The sequence below is a fragment of the Aphis gossypii genome, chromosome 2, assembly GCF_020184175.1.
Source record: "Aphis gossypii isolate Hap1 chromosome 2, ASM2018417v2, whole genome shotgun sequence".
In the NCBI taxonomy this organism is placed as follows: domain Eukaryota; kingdom Metazoa; phylum Arthropoda; class Insecta; order Hemiptera; family Aphididae; genus Aphis; species Aphis gossypii.
The window spans coordinates 42,499,661-42,517,779 of NC_065531.1; the positions used below are offsets into that span (position 1 = coordinate 42,499,661).

Below are 18,119 nucleotides of genomic sequence, written 5' to 3' on the forward strand. Positions count from 1 at the left end.
CTGGGACGTTTAAATCACTTTGTGTGTAGAAAAAATAATCATTAAATATACAATGTGTTGTGTTTTATATTTCCTAAAGATTTTTGTTGTGAATTTTCTCGTTAAGGACTTTAACAGAGAAAATCGTGTAATCACTTTCGTAAAACCTTCCGATATATATTCCAAAAATCCTACAATGCTACCTATTATATTATATATAACCAATTTAGTGATTTTATTATTTTTGAATAATAATAAAAGAAATTATAAGTTTACCACTGATAAAATGTGACAAAAAAAAAAAAAAACTTGTCGATTGTTTTTTAGATTAATGTTTTGCTTACACGTATGTCTTTATTTATTAAACGCAAAAAAAACATAAGATATCGAAAATAAAGTTTTTAGTCTGTTAACTTATTGCTTTATTTACGTAGTTATATTGTAAATACGATTTATAATGGCCATATTTTATGTGCGAGCTGTTATAGTACCTCCCAGGGACAATAAGTTACGTGTATAAGTCGTAACTTCAACAATTTTAAAAAATATAATTTTTGTGACACTGATATATTGCAAGACCAGAGATATAGTGAACTACTAATAATACAACGTTAACAACAAAAACTTGTAATTTTATTAAAAATATTATATTATATTAATACGAATGTACCTATTTAAAGTTACCGTGTTTTACAATTCAAAAAAAGTTGTCACAAAACAATGTTATCAAAACGTTCGTATGACATGATAAAAGTTTAATACTTCTTTTTAGATTAAGTATATAGATAATATAATAGCTATTATTACGATTTATATTCGAGTAGCTTTTTATTTTTCATTATAAGTTATAGGTACGTAATAAATACAGGAACCTTACAATGATATACAACCGTACGTTATATGTATTTTGTACTGCAAATAACTTACCTATATGACGTGCCGTTGTAGAAGTATTTTTCTACTCGTTTTAAAGTCATAAAACTTTAAAACGCGTAGATATACTCGGTATATTTGATAAAAAATAATATTTAAGAGCATAGACGGTAGCTTTTTCCATGAAAACGATACGTTTCCGTTCCATTTAAATTATTTTAAGACACACAGTTTTGATTGAACGACAACAAATTTAAAACGTCCACTTGAAAGTTTTGAATTCTTTAGTTGATTATTATGATGTTGTAATATTAAAATATCGATATTTTCATATCGCGACAAGTATTAATAAAGTTTGTTTATAAAAATGCAAAGTTTTAATAACGACGATGGAAATAATAACGAGCTGCACAAGCGTCAGCGTATCTACTCGTTCTACTCTCGTTTACCCCTTATATCGATTAAAATGAAAAAATAATTAAATAACAACAAAAATCGGACATCACCATGCTACCATAAGCTATTATTATTGTTGTCGCGGGTTCCGCCTGGATTGCGACAATGGCGTAATAAATTAACGTTTGTCGTTTCGCGTTAATCAACGCGTTTTGACAAGACGTCGTCGGAGTTACAGGGTGACTGCATTATAATAATAATAATAATAATAATAAGACAATAATGTATTCATCAATATGTATGTAAGAGAGAGCATATTATATATAATTTATAATATATTTGCATAACATGGCATAATATTATTTCGATATAATACCACCGGACGATCGGATTTATTGGATTTCACGATCTCCTCTGTTCCAGGGTTTGGGATCAGTGCAATGTGATTCAAGACTATTTGACGGTGTACGATGGGTCATTGGCCACGGATCCCGTTCTGGTGAGGCTGTGCGGTGGTGACGCAGTACCGGATATCGTCAGTTCCGGGCCAAATATGCTCTTGGAATTCCACACTTCCGCGTTCGACAACCCGTTCCATCCGGTGCCGCTAAGCTACTTACCAGGATTTGAATTGGACGTTGAGGTAATTATTATATATAAAACGTTTCTTTTATTAAACAATGTTCATGTTTTGATATCTATTAACATTTTTGAATATTTTTTTTTTTTTACATAATTTCTAGTCATAATAAAATAGAAGTTTTTTGTTGTTATAATTTTTTAAGTTTCATACTTTTTTGAAATACAACATATATTTTTAATTATTTTAATTTCATATTCTAAAGCAGAATATTTTTTAGATTATTTCAATACATAAAAATAAAATTCAAGCAAATAATTTAAGAATTACTTTTGCATTTAAATTTTTGATGAACGGTGTGGAGAATACTCCACACCGTTTTACCCCTTAAAATATTGTTTATTATTGAAGTAAAACTTCTTTTATGAGGGTGGAACGCATACAAATGTCGTTAAGTTAGACTGCAACAACAGATTTTATGGAAGAAGGTAATTGTGACGTAAATATCCAGCCTACGAATGTTGTATTGGTATGAACGCGACAAAGCGAATAATGTTATTAAATAATCAGTAATTATTTGTTTCTATTATTCACTTGCTATTTCATATTATTTTTATTTCAGCCCAATATTAATAAAATAATAATACGTATTAAAAATCAAATAACTTACTTTTTAGCTGTCCATAATTTTAATACTATTGGTTTTTCCTTAAATATTATACTTGAAATATTAAGTTCAGCGAGGCAACAGCAAAAACTTTTAATAACAAAAAAAAGACAGTACCTATAATAATTAATAATTATATTATAATAAACACGTAAGAACAGTCAAGAGTTTAATGAGATTATAAGTCGTATTATTATTTATATTATTACTTCGAGAACAATACTATAATCATTAAAAACTATAAATAAAATAAGCATTACAATCAACAATAAAATATTATTATATTTAAAAATACTAAAATGAGTAACTTTTATTATCTCAGAGAATATTGATTTAAAAATATAAGTAACTTATAAGATACGTCTTTTTTCGCCAAGAACATTATCATGAGAAGTTATAAATATATTTTAATATTATGATTTTAAATCTCTAAAAAAAGTAAAGTTATTGCCGTTTACATAGGAGATAGAGAAAAAATTCCGTTATCAGATTTAATCAAAAAGTGAAAAATTATAAAATTCGAATTACTTGCCTTTTCATTAATATAATATATTTGCATGAGTATCTAATGTGATCTAACGTACTGTAGTGATACTTTTGTAAATGCTATTAGGGAGTGGCAGTTTATGTTCCTTTTGTTTGGTTTGCATTAAAAATAAAAGTTTATTTTATTTTTCTGTCACAAAAGAAGTTTTACTTCCCAAGAGCGTACTGACTCACACTCGTTTTTTTTTTTTTATCATTATTGACTTTAATGCTATCTGATGAAAAAATCAAATACTGATAATATTGATAATTATTATACTATTACATTGTTGCATATTGCATAGCTTTTTCCTCGCATACTATTTTTACAGTACAATTTTACACTTTTATATTGTATAGCTTCTATCTCCAAATATATGACAAAAGACATTTGACACAAGACCTAATGTTTTGTCGTTTCAGGTACTTTTCGTCGACAACAAATCCCCCAGCTACGCCAAAAACACCAGTCAGTGCGAGTTCTTTATCAAACCGTTCAATAACACTAACTGGGGCCTTTTAGACAGTCCCAGGCACTCATTACCCCCAAACACGTCGTGCAAATACCACTTTCAGGGTTCCAGTCACCAAACGGTCTGGTTGTCTTTCATCAAATACCATGCAGCCAGCATCGATCCAAACGCCTATCACTTGACCAACGAATGCAACGCCAGACTCCGGATTTGGGACAAAGTCGTATCGATGAAAACCAAAAAGGTCAGACACAAAATGATATAATATGTATAACATAAACTAATCTAATAAACCGTATGTTCTATATGAAAAAGGTAGATGGGGTTTTGAATAATAACAAATATACATGTTGGCATGTTGCACACGCCAATAGTTGAAATATAATTTCTAGGTGAAATGAAATTAATTGTAAGCCTCGTAAAAACTATTTCCATTCTATATTAATTAACACCGATTATAATGTAAAAAAAATTATGGATTTTTTATGTTGATTTTATACATATTGATCAGTTATATAAGTTAGGTAACTTATTCCGTAAGTGAACCGTCTTATCTACCTGGTTTTACGTTGTACGGTTAAATATTTTTTCAATGAAAATTACAATATCAAAAACATCATTACATTGCATCCCAAATAAAGTTATATAAATATTAATATACAGTTCCATTTTATAAAACTTGCGGGTTAAATGGACAAAAAACCACGTTTATGACGTTTTTTATGATACATCACACATAAAATAAAATTTGTTTTAATAATGACACTTTAACGCTTGACAACATAAGTTTCTTTTTAGATTAGCCTTTATTAGTATCCCTGTGGAGTTGCAGCCGTTGCAGGAATGTATACTTTATTATGTTCAAAATTTCAAATTTATACGTATAGTATTCGTCCTTCGCATAATATTTTATTCAGTTTCCTCGAACAAGGGTCGGTATTTAAAATATATTAAATTGTATTAAAGTGTATTCGTCTAATTTTGCGTCCAACATATATTTTGATAAAATAATTTCTCCACGTCTCGTATAAAATATTGTATTACATTATCACAACTGATAGGGTTTTGGCTACGGTAGTGTAAAATATGTTAAATTAAACGTTATTAAAAGTACTTCAATCATACATTATTTCTATAATCACTTAATTGGTAGTGAATTTAATCAATAATAAATAAAGTATACTTTATTTAAGTATCGTATAAGAAGGAAACTACCAAATATATAATTTGATAATCAATGTTTCCAAATAGTTATAACGACTTTTCAACACTTTTTTGAAATTAGCACGCATATTAAAAGCGTACCAGTATTAAGGTAATGACTTAAATTTTCTGCCAAAGAAATATTGGTAAACCACGATACTCATTACAATATAATCAACACCAAATAATTATATTATTATTTTAGCTGAATATTGAATATGATAAGGTAATCTTATTAAAACTTTACTACAATAATCGTAATAATAAAATTATAGTTGAAAATCTGTAAACACGGTACGGCTATATAAATGTATTATAATATTCACGTTTAAAAGCAAATACATTTCTTGAGCGTTTTTATTAAATAAATAGATTTATTTTTCTTCCTTTATTACGTAAATTATGAGCTTTTATATTGTAATTGTATGATGAATAATAATTAACGATATATTTGTAATTCATTTTTTTATTTAAAAAATAAATGTATTGTATGTATAAAAATAAATATGGTTTCACTCCTTGTCTGGGCGATTCTCTTTTTGGACAAAATGTACCCTTCCTTTTTTTGGGTAATATAGTTATTTTAGAATTTACAGTTATAACTTTATTTCCTATAAACGAAATATTAAACTTACATTGAAAACTATAAAAAAATATTAAAATTTGTATAAAAATATTAGTTTTTATTTTATTTATAAAGTAATTTAATAAAACATTTAATTGTAAATTATTTTATTTTGTTATATTTTCTCACATAAATTTTGTCAAGCAAATAATTAAAAAAAAAATCATGTTTTAATTTCTGATATATTCATGGAGCTATTCTTAACTAGGTATCATAATTATTATTTTATAGGTATTATATTACTATATTAATTTTTATTCGACTAATGTAATTTATTGGAGATCTTATTTTTTGAAATTCCTGGAGGCATATTTTTTCACATAACTAAATATAATTATTTTAGTAATTAAAAATCACATTTATAAATATAAAATATTTAATTAAATATAAAAACTGTCAAATGCAGTTGTTATAATTGTAAGCTTTAAAGAAAACTGTAGTAACCGAAAAGTCAACCGTAAGTTTTGGCTGAACACTGACACTGGCCAGTGACCGATAAGGGTGATGCCCTTTCATCTATATCGGTCTACCCCCACACTACAAATCAAGCTTAAGAATTAACACACATAATAAATAATAAATATTATTCAACAAAAATCATATCTAAAAGACCATTTATAAATACTTGCTAGTCGCAACTGATTTAAATACACCTATAATAATGGGCAAATGGAATAATAACAATAGATAATTTAATTAATACAATGACAATAAGACAATACATTTTAGACAATGGTATACCTCTTTGAGCGTAGACTATCTTTTTTTATATTAAACCATCAATGGCACTATAGTACCATGGTACTATGATACTATGCTATGGTACAACTTACCTTTATAGTAACATTGTCACGATTAGTGGATGGCACATAAAAGATATTCTATATTTCTGTATGCATTATATGCATTATGTATGTATAGAAACCTAAAACGATCAAACAAATTTAGATATACTAATTAAAATAATAATATCGATTTTGAACTGTGGGATATTTTAAAAATATAAATATACCTATAAGCTAAAATATATAAAAATGAAAAAAGATTGTTAACCAAACAAATTAAAAAAAATATATTTTTTTTTATTTTTATCAAAAACGTATACAACGTATTATTATATGATATAATTTTAAATATATAAATAATAATAAACAATATTAGATTAATAGACATCATCATACTAAACTGTTTTTTTTTACATAATAATAGCATTATTAATTATAGTTATCATAATAGTTTTGTCTGTTGGCCGGCGCGTTGTATAGGCAATTTTGATACATATGAGCGAAAGTAACCGACGAACTAAATCGATTATTACGGTTTCGTGTAAAGATGACAAGACGTCTTGTCACAAACTCATAGCACTTGTCTTAACCCGTCTACCCGTTTTAACACGTGAACGGCGCCAAAAATCGCATAATAAGATTCGTTAAGCCAAATTTCTGTGTTTTGTCGGATTTATTATCTTCACGGATAGAAACAAAAAACCCCGTTTCGTTCGATCCTAATGTGAATATTTTAAGTTATCAGTTATTTTTAATATCGCGTATCTGCATATAAAAACATTATAATAACGTTTGGTCACGATGGTATATTATGTTTGTTCACAGTCGGACGCGATACTCCTGGGTGAATTCTGCAAGGAACAAGACCTGCCGAGACTGTGCGACCACGCGCTACTAGGCAACGACACCAGACACGTGCGACCTGCGCGGCCAAAGAGTCGTACACGTCGTCGGCCAACGAGCTGACGGTGGAGATCTACCTGAAACAGGGTTCCGTGCTGTTCCCGCTACAGTTCTGTTGCGATACGAGTTCGTCGAGCAGTCGGCGGAACGGCGGCAGGGACCGGAGGACGCGGGACCGGCGGCGTGCAGCCGGACGTTCGTCTCCGGTTCCGGGTACTTCGGGTCGCCGAAGAACGTGTTCTTCTACGGCCGGGGCGGCCGCCGGAACCTGACGTGCGTGTTCCGGTTCGTGCCCGGATCGCCGGAAGAACGCGTCCGGGTGACCGTGTCCCGGATCCATTCGGTGGGCGGGACGTGCACGACGGAAACGGACGCTCGTACGGACCGGTCGCGGTGCGTGTACGGCGCCGGCAGCACCGCGGCCGCGGACGGCGTGGGCGGGTCCAGGAACGACGTGACGCACGCCCGGGTGACGATCACCCACTACCCGTGGCCGGACATCGAACTTCCGGTGGGGTGCGCGTGCTCGGGGCTCCAGGGTCCGTTGTCGTTCGAATCGTACCCCGGTGCGGCGGTTCGCGTCGAGTTCGCCGTTCGCGACATGAACGTCACGCAGGATCACCGGGACTTTGGGTTCGCGGCCGAGTACGCGTTCGCGAGAGCTTCGCCGGCGGACAAGAACGCCTGCCAAGACGCCCGCAAGCACCGCCACCTGCACGGCCCGGGCGGTTTCATCGACCTGACCGGCGTGCCGTCGATCGGGGGCCGCCGACCGCCTCGGGGACCGTGCAACGACTTCCCGTGGCTCATCGGACCGGCCTCGGCCGGTAGCAGCATGTTGCGCACCGGCGGCTTCGTGTTCATGAAGTTGCGCGGCTACGAGATCCAGCGGTGGCGCACCAACTCGTTCATGTGTCCGACCAGGAACCGGGTAGTGGTATACACCGGGGCAGGGGACGGGCCTAAAACCGAAAAGGTCATCTGCCCGTACGAGTCCAGCTTGAACGCGCTCCGCGGCTCGTACGAGGCGTTCTCGCCCGGCTGGGCCGAACCGCTGACCGGCGCCCAGCAGCTGCAGCCCAACTCCAAGACGGTGGCCGTCGAGTTCCTGAACCGCGAATACGGCGCGTACACCGTCACCTGGCTGGAGGTGTCCAAGATGCCGCGCATCATGCCGTCCACGAACGTGTACGCCATGCTGTCGAACGTTCACCCGGACTGCGCTTACAGGTCAGTATCACGTTTTTTTCTTTTTTACTCGTAAGTTCTCACACAGATGATGAGAATACAAGTATCGAGCTTCATTCGGACTTAAGGTTGACGGCTTTAAAATATATGTTGATGGTGTGGTTCGTATTTGTTTGTTTTTATGTCACGTCAAAAAGTCTTTAATCCAATTATTGTCAGTGTCGCTTGAATGAATTCAATCCACTATTCGTTAAAAATAAGTACCTACGTGGTTAATATTAATATATAAAATCTAACACGACTGTACAATAATAATATGTACTTAAAACGTTGTAGTATGATTTATTGTAATATATGTTAAATATTTGTACGTTACACGATACAGTGCGTTTCGTTTTATCTCAGTGGATATGAACTAACGTACTGCCTTCGTGTAGAAACATCTATACATATATTATGTAACTGTTTATATGATAGTAAATTTCATGTAGGGATTTACTGTAACCGACTCATTGCATACGCATAAGGCATAACCACGTTTCACGCGCATTACAATTGATTACTTTGATGTGTTATTTATTTATTATACGTACCTATAACGATCATTATTAACGATGGCCATCCGACAAATTCACTTCGATTTGTGCACACGGTAATCGATTAAAAAATATTAACATAGTAATAAACCTACTGTACGTATATATATATGTATATATATATATATATATATAGCTAAAATACGCGAGTTGAGTTAGGTCTAAAATTAATTACTCTTTTCTCCCCCACGCACCACCCATCACTTGGATTAGATGTGAATTTATTGTGTAATAATAATGCGATTATGCAAATGAAACACCGTAATAGAATTTTTTTTCGCTTTACAATATTACTACGCATAAAAGTATTCCAAGTATAATTTATAAAAAAATAAAATAAAAGAGCTGTGACCTTAATGTTGTAAGTTTATATTATTTAAAGCAATTTCAGTAATACTATCATGTTCAACGAAATATAATCATCTCGTGGAAAAAATAAAGTACAAGGGGTTAACTTGTGACTTTTATCTAACTTATTTATAATAATTATGTCTGTAAGTACTTACGATTCCAAGTCATTAAAATTAAATTTTCCACTATCCGCATTTTAAGTTACTTTTAACCTTTAAATTATATATTTGTTTATTAACTTTATATACTCTCATTACACTTTATCTCCTTCCAAAATGTAATCATGTAAACTTTTATACTACACATAGGTATATTAATTTGTTTACCTACCGAAGATGAAACATTTTTACCAGGGTTTTTTTACTGAAAAAAGTTGTGCACATGGTTTTTTAGAGATAGCAGAACCAATTTTCTGAAAATAATAGTATAGTCACATATTTTATCTTTTTAAAAGTCGACTTACAAGTTTTATAAAAACAAAAAAAAACCTATTTTTAAAAATAATTTAACACATTCTAAAACAAACAAAATATTCTTTTGCGATAAAAAAAAAACAACAATGAAATAAAACATTGCTCATAAATATAAATAGTGTACCGGTTCGTTATCTTGATTATTCATTCGGAAATATCTACCTCGTCCGTTGTTAAAGTACAATATTTATATCAAAATATTTTCAGAATAAATGTATTGAGTACCTATAGTATTACCACCTCGGAAATATATTGTCTGAAAACATTGTCATGGATAATTTTTCTAAATTAAAAATATTCTAAAATTATTAAATGTTTATGGCTCCAAAAATAATATGATTAAGTATTTTTTGTCCTGTAACTTGTTTTTACATTCCAGCAATTCCACTAATACAATCGTAAATATTTTTAATAAACTATTTTTGGAACTATTTATTACACCCAAAATTTAGAATGTTCGTCTTCATTAATAAAATTAAAAAATTACCTATAGTATAACATCATCGTAAATAAATTGTATGAACCGATAAAATACGGTAGTGTTCTTTTGTTTATATATTTTAAAATCATATTTTTACACTAGAATGCTACCGATTGTAATACATTGTGTCACTATAATTGTGAATCTACATTATATTTTATTTTCAAACTTATAAATAAATATAAAATATATAATATATATAGTTAAATAGGTAGGTATTCGAAAAAAAATTAACATACAGCCTATTTTAATTGTTTTAATATTTTTCAAATTGAATGGACTCTTGTAGATTAAAACTTTAATTAAAATGCACAATTTACATGTTAAATTATGCATGTTTCATATCTAATTTAATATAATATAACTCTATACAAATGTACAACAAACATAATACCTACCACATCATATACCTACATATAATGATTAATTTTAATAATATATAATGTGATATAATAATCACAATATGTGTTTTAAGTTTTTCAATCGAAAATTATCTATTATATCAATAAATTATAAACCTGCAATATAACCTTATCATTTTTCGTTTAAAATATTAATATTTTATCCATTAATTTTCAATATTTTGTAATTAAAAAAATTATGACTTCTTTCATCTTATACAAATTATGATATTTTTAAACAGGAAATGTGCATCTTGATACTTTAACATTACAATATAAAAATATAATTATGTTTAGTAAGAAAATACAAACCGAAAATCTAATACAATTTTTAAAATAAATATCCCATACAATCGATATTAGCATTTTCTATTATCTTGATAAACTATTAAAAAAATTATTTTTAGCATATAGGTACTTAATAAAAAAAATTACTTAAGTATCTACCAGATGAAAACTGATCCGTATTCAAAATTATAATATTTATGTATGAATATTTTTATTATAAGTAACCAAAGTATCACAAGAAAAATTTGAATAAAGGATAATAATGAAGTAATACGAACTTGAAATTAAATAAAAAATCATCTGACACTGTTTCTTAATTTTTCTTCAGCGTAAAATAAAATATGCAAGGAAAAAAATGTTGAATAATGCTAAATGATAAAAGTTATCAAAAATTCTACTTTATGTAAATAGTTATTGGTGACCATTATAATTTAATTTAGGCTTTAATCATGATTTGGAACAAAGCAGCAAAAAAGTTTACCTGAATTGTAACAAAATGTACTTAATGATTTTTTTAAAAAGAACGTAAAAAAATCGAAGAAAGAATAATGGGTTAGAGTAATGAATAAAAAATTTTCTTAAATTATGTATTCAGAAATAAATTAATTTACACTTTTTTTTTCATTTTTAAAATTATTATTATTATAACTCCGAAGTATAGCGATAATTATAATATATAAGTAGAAAAAAATTAAATGGCTTAAATTAAAACTGAAGTACTAATATCTAAAAAATAATAACATGTAAAATATCTAAAACTTAACTATTTATTTCAAATTTTGCCGTGAAATAAGTAAAATTACTATAAAAATTCAGCAATACCAAAAAATACATCATAAAAATGTGATTTTGGTTAAGACCTAACAACTATTATAGGATATTCATACATTGATTACAACAATTGTAAAGTATTATAATGTCTACCTATAGATAATTTATTTGTATAAAACAATAATTATAAGATATTGTATTTTGTTAACTATGTATGACTATTATAATTTTAATAAAACAAATATTAATATGATAGGTACCATTAACTAGGTAGTTGGTAGTACACAGAGACGGTTAAATTGTATTCTTGACTTTGGATAATCCGTTTTAATGAACTTTACTCAATGACAGATATATAAGACTTTTCTTTCCGTTTCGTCATTAAACGTTTATAATTAAGAGTAAATGTTCATTGTACTTATGTATAATATATACATTTTTTTTATATCTATTAAATTTATTCGTAGCAAATTCAAAGTTCTTATTTTCTCAGCTATATATTATGTTGCTGTAGCAGTTTATAAACTTCATAATATTTGTAATAAAATCAAACTAATCAGACAATTCGGATATCCTACGCTCAAGGAACTAAATATTTATGTATTTACAGAAACGACGAAAAACTTTTTTTACGCAGAACAAATGAGGAAAATTTTAAGAGAAAATATATTTTTCCATCAAGTCGACAAGAATTTTGAAATTCTCTGATATTAAAAAAAATAAAGAGACCACAAAAGCATTCAATTTATTTTTATCGTACATACGCAGCAAATCAAATAAATTGAGCAATATATAAATATTTAATTTCAAATTTTTCCTTTACTGCGGATCTTCAAAATATAAAAACGTAAATTGCTATATTATTAATATGTATGCTTATAACTTATAAACTAAAATAATGTATAAAAAAACTAAATGTTACGATATACAATTCACTCGGACTTATTTGATATTCATTATTTATATATGAAATTACATATTAATTATGAACAGTGTCATCTGTCACAATATTTTAAATCATTTAAAAATCAAGTTTACAGCATAAATGATTTAGGTACCTATGTTATATAATATAATATGCATACAAAAATTAACAAAAAATATTATACTTCATTTTTTTTACATTTTTAAAATAATCACATTTACAGTTGATTTTTATTTTAAGAATAATCAACAATACATTTTATGTCCATTTATTTTTAATTAATTAATAATGTTTGTTTTTGTTTTTATTTTATTTTTATTTTTTTTTTGGTAATTGATAGGTAAATTATTCGAGACCTTAATAATAATATAATAATTCAGAAGTTTAGTCATTATATTTCAATTCTATTCATCGGAATTCGAGAGTTAAATTTGGCGGTAAATTATTGTGCAATTATTCGACGATAAAACCACCGGGTGTATTAATATTTATGTAATAACAATACATGTAAAACAATAGATGTATTTATGCTAAAATAATATAAAAATAATATAACCGATTCGCATTCGATTGTCTATATGTAGTTGACAACAATACTATAATAACGTACGGTCAATAATTATTATCATTTAAAAACGATGATACAGCGAACCGGACTTGAGACCTACCTATTATATTATCAACTTTATTAACAGTCAGGTCGCGCATATGTGTCCACAGGTGCCCGGAACTGAACGCGTGCATCAGCTCGCAGTTCTGGTGCGACGGCGAGACCCACTGCCCGATGGGCTTCGACGAGGACCCCGTCAACTGCGCGAACCGGAACGGCGTGAACCTGATGTACGTGGGCGTGCTGGGCGGCACGGCGGTGGTGCTGTTCACGGTCACCGTCGTGGCGGCGGTGGTGTGCTTGCGGTGCAAGGCCAACAGGTCGCGGCGGGCCGAGGAGAGCCGGCGGCGCGCGTCCCAGAAGAGTTCGTCGGCCGTCGACCCGATGATGTGCGCGGTCGATCGGGCGCACTACGACAAGCGGTTCCTGGAGCAGAACGGCGGCGGCGGCGGCGGCATCGTCGGCAACTCGCTGGGCAAACGGTATCCGTCGTCTTCGGACGACCTGTACCTGGAGTGCAAGCAGGACAGCATGTGTTGACGTAACGACCGCGACGACGGCGTCGACGCGGACGGCGACGATGACGACGGCGGTGAACGCCTCCGAATCGAGACGACCGTCTGAACCACGCCGGCCAAACCCGACCGCGGTTGGGTTGAACCACGATCGTCGGGTAAACGTCGTGTTTCGTGTAAAGAAGCGTTAAGACACAGCGTGTACACGGCGAGACGGACATAAGTCGCGTTTGTTAGTCTTGTAAGGCATGTGACGGTGGAAATCGTTTTTTTTAAGAACGTGTCGAATAATATTTTATAATTTTATGAATTACGATTTCCACCGCATTCAATAATAACGTACTGTCGCCGTCGGTCGGCCGAACACGCCGAAGTTTACATCCGAATAAATAAATACCATCGGACTTACCCGTCGGTGATAACTTTCACTGTAACTACATTATTATTATTATTATTACTAACATCGCGATCATCTCCTTCGTCGTCGTCGTCGTCGTCGCCGTCATCATACAGGTATTTTCCGACGTTTATACGATGGTGTACGCGTGTGCCAGTTCCGAATAATGTTTTAAATAAACCCCTTAATATACGCGGTATGCGCTGCATACCGTCAGACCGCAGGAATCCGACTTGTGCATATCTATCCGCCGCCCCCTCGCCGCTCTCGCCGAATTGTTGTTGTTTATATTTTTCCCGTTCGCAATTTACCTTAACTCACCGGAGATCCGCACACACGTGTATACAGGGCGTTTCAGAAACGAAGGGTGTATTAATCAACTGAAATTCGACTTAATATTATTAAATAATATTCTTGAGCGCGGCGACGTGCCCGAGGTTGAGGGTTAATGATTCTGAAAGAGATCGCATGACCTGTAAAAGTGGACGATTATCGGGTTAGTATTGACCCAGTAACGTGGGTGTTTTTCAATATTCTTGAACTCGCCGCATTACTGTAGGACGGTCGTCGTGTACGAAATTGTGAGTTCATTTTATATTTTTATTCTGGCGAAATTATTAAATTATACTATAAATAAAATTACCGCTGTACAGTATTCATCGATAAAATAAAATTGTCACGTAAAAAAAACCCGTATTGATTTAATCTTTACTTCATTCGAACAGGACGATAAAATTCTTTAAAATGATCATACGGTTATGGGCATATAAAATAATACAAATGCTTGAATATAAGAAAAATATTACGATCCGAGTAAAAATAATATATATTATGGTTTGTGTACAGTCAAATCAGTGAAATAAGTCTAGATAATACTTCAAATAACTCAAATTAAGAGAGCTACTCGTCAGTTTCAAACAAGAAAATATAGGTAATTATAATTTAGTTGATCTGTATTAGCCATTAACAGATACTACTATTTCCAAAATAGTATAATATTACAATATCGTTTAAGTCATTTGATTCTCTAATACCATAAATATAATTTTATTATCGTAATAAAAATGAATTTATGGTAAATACAGCCTAGGCACTCTAATCTGAAACGTCCTATCGTTAAACGTCACGATGAAATGTGAAAATCTAAGTTATTACTATTATTGTTCGTTTCTAAGACAAAATATAATTAAACTTTTATGACGTTTATAAAAATTGGCAAGTCTTCTTTAGGACCTTGCGGTGTGACAATTTTTAATTTTAATGTTAAGTTTGGTTTTAATATAATTTTATATTTTTAATTCTTGTGTTATTAAGTACGTGGTAAAGTATAACGTTAAAGATATTATGGTATTCCTTACATGAGAAGCGGTGAGAGAATTCTGCCCCTCGTACAGGTTAACTATGCTGTAGTTACAGTGTATACGAATAATATTTAGTTCTTACCATATATTTAGTAAAGAATATTTTTCCGAGCTTTGGAGAATAAATCCGTTTGAGTATTGATAGACATGCCAAAGTATATATTACCTAACCTCGAGCAACAACACAAACTTGCCAAGAATGTAAAATATTGTAAAGCCCTTGTCGTATATTTAAATAATAAAGTATATTTTGATACAAAATATTCTAAATAACATGTCTGTTTTGTAAATAATTGTTATTCAAAAACTATCTATAAGGCGTTTAGTGACTTTGTTACGCAATGTGAATAATTATTTTGAATCAAAAATAATATAAATGTTTTTAATAAATTACTCTTGAAAAAAAATATATAATTGTTTACAAAAACCGTAAAAAAATGACGATCACCATTGCTACATAATCAATCCTATATTTTGTTTAATTTTCTTAAAATGTATTTTAATTTAATTTTTTGTTAGTCCCAATATAACATAATAAAAATAAATCCCATAATCTTTAAATGGGTCATTATAGTATTATATAAGTGTATAATGGCGTGATCTCGTGTATTCTTATAACCTAAAAGTCAAGAGACTCATAATGACTGAATAATTCATTCATACGTTTATTACTCTATTGAATACTATGAATTTGTTGTTAATAATTGTTACCTATGTTTAAATATTATATTTATTATTTCAAGTCATTGTGGAAAAAATAAGCATAAAATCTCCAAACAAAAAGGTTGTTTTAATAAGTTGATAGCAAAAATCAGACATTTACTAAAAAGTAAATAGGTAGGAAATTATTTTATTATTGTCTGAAAATATATTAGTAAATATTGTAATAAAAAATAAATAAATTAAATTAAAATAAAGGGGTTTTTAACTTGCCCAAATTTTAATAACCAAATATACATTTTCTGACTAATATTTTAAAATATTTATATACAACCTATTATATAAATACTACATAGTACATACTACATTATATAATTATGAAATATGTACCAATAATAATATATTATTTTAAATTCCTGGTGTATTATTCAACTTGTATGACTGTATCAATTAAATTTAAAATAATTTTAGAATCTTTTTGGATTTTGTAAAAAAAAAAAAATATTAAGTGCTTATAATAAGGTTACATAGATTACTATCTATCGATAAAGTCCAACGTGTATTCGCTTACCGCTCCTTGTGTTTGCAATAATAATAAGATTAACACAATTTGTTTATACAATATTAAAATATTACAATTATTATAATTATTATTACTATCTTTCTAAGTTATTATTTTCGTCAGACTTTCTTAACCTACCTTGTTGAACTGTATAAAGCCATGTTTGTATAATCTTTTGTGCCACTTTGATGTTACCATATTATATTATTATAATAGTTATTAAAGAAAACAATACTATTTTGTTTTTTAAGCTATATATACTCACTTATTATTATTCTCGACCTTTGTAAATACGGACATGTGCTCATTATAAATAAACGGTAAAATTTTAATGTATTTTGTTTTATTTTACAAAGCCTTTGGTTTATTGCAATGAAGAAAACAGAAATTATAAATAAATACAATTGGTAATACTAAATGCATAATATTATACACAATATTATATAATATATTATACTTAATTCGTTTTGAATGTTAACTAGTATGTGTATATGTGTATTAACGATTCTATTAAGTGTGTTAATTATTCTAAAAACTATATGGTATACAAACGTATACCTTACCCATTAAAAAATATGTTGTAAAAACATACTCCGATTTAAATTTTTATCTCAATAATCGGATGTAAAAAAAAGTAGAATTAAAATAAATAAAACATTATATTACATTATTTGTTTTTCAACATTCGTATTGAAAACAATATATACTCATATTCCAAGAAAATCGTCGACCAGAGTAGTAAACTTAATATTTCATAATTTAATACCCATTATATATTATCTTACCGGAATAAACATGTATTATTCACTAGCCTCCAGCAAAGAGGTTCCGGTTGCCTTTACAGGGCACATTATTGAAATCTATGGTTTTAAGAAAAAATATCTTTAATATAAAGGAAACAAATGATAAGAATCCATTTCATTAATTGTTTATACAACATAAGATTTAATCCAAATATTATATAAATAATTTTTATATTTTTAATCACTTAGGTAAACATTATAAAACTGCCGTTATAAAAATGTATTTTATATAAAATATGAATAATATTACACTTATTATGTAAATCATTAATTATCATTTATAATTATCGTTAAATGTATGACTACGAATCCTAATGACTTTAAAGAAAATTCAATTATTTAAAACTAAAACTAGTCACAGAGGTTGGATCAAGGAAAGTAAACCAAGCTATATCTACTCCATCGCATAAATTAACGCAATAATACAAGGTAAGAATTTTTATTATTTATATTAAGACTTGATACTTTTTGAGTGTTTTAAAAGGACGTGATGATCACACGTATTGTCTTGCGTATACAATACAAAAAAATTGCATTCAGCTGAATTCATTTTTTGAGTTGTTAATTTGTATACTACCATAAAATGACGTATTGTTGAATCTAAATTTAAGAATATCGGCCGTAAATTCTTTCGTCAATTTTTTATATTTTAATTTCAATTAAGTCATATAAGCCATATAGTTATATAAAACATTCAAATATTGTAAAAATTTCTAAAACTCACTTTA

The 18,119-nt window shown here is 30.3% G+C and overlaps 1 protein-coding gene across 1 annotated transcript in view; it reads left to right on the forward strand.

The window, feature by feature from the left end:
* Positions 1-16,920, forward strand: part of LOC114126934 (uncharacterized) — an 86,552-nt gene extending 69,632 nt beyond the window's left edge. Inside the window, 6 exon segments of the mRNA XM_050201506.1 lie at positions 1,672-1,891; positions 3,444-3,737; positions 6,932-7,025; positions 7,028-7,120; positions 7,123-8,239; positions 13,204-16,920. Of these exon segments, the coding sequence (XP_050057463.1) occupies positions 1,672-1,891; positions 3,444-3,737; positions 6,932-7,025; positions 7,028-7,120; positions 7,123-8,239; positions 13,204-13,633 (2,248 nt within the window). The 3' untranslated portion in view covers positions 13,634-16,920.
* Positions 16,921-18,119: the final 1,199 nt, after the last annotated feature.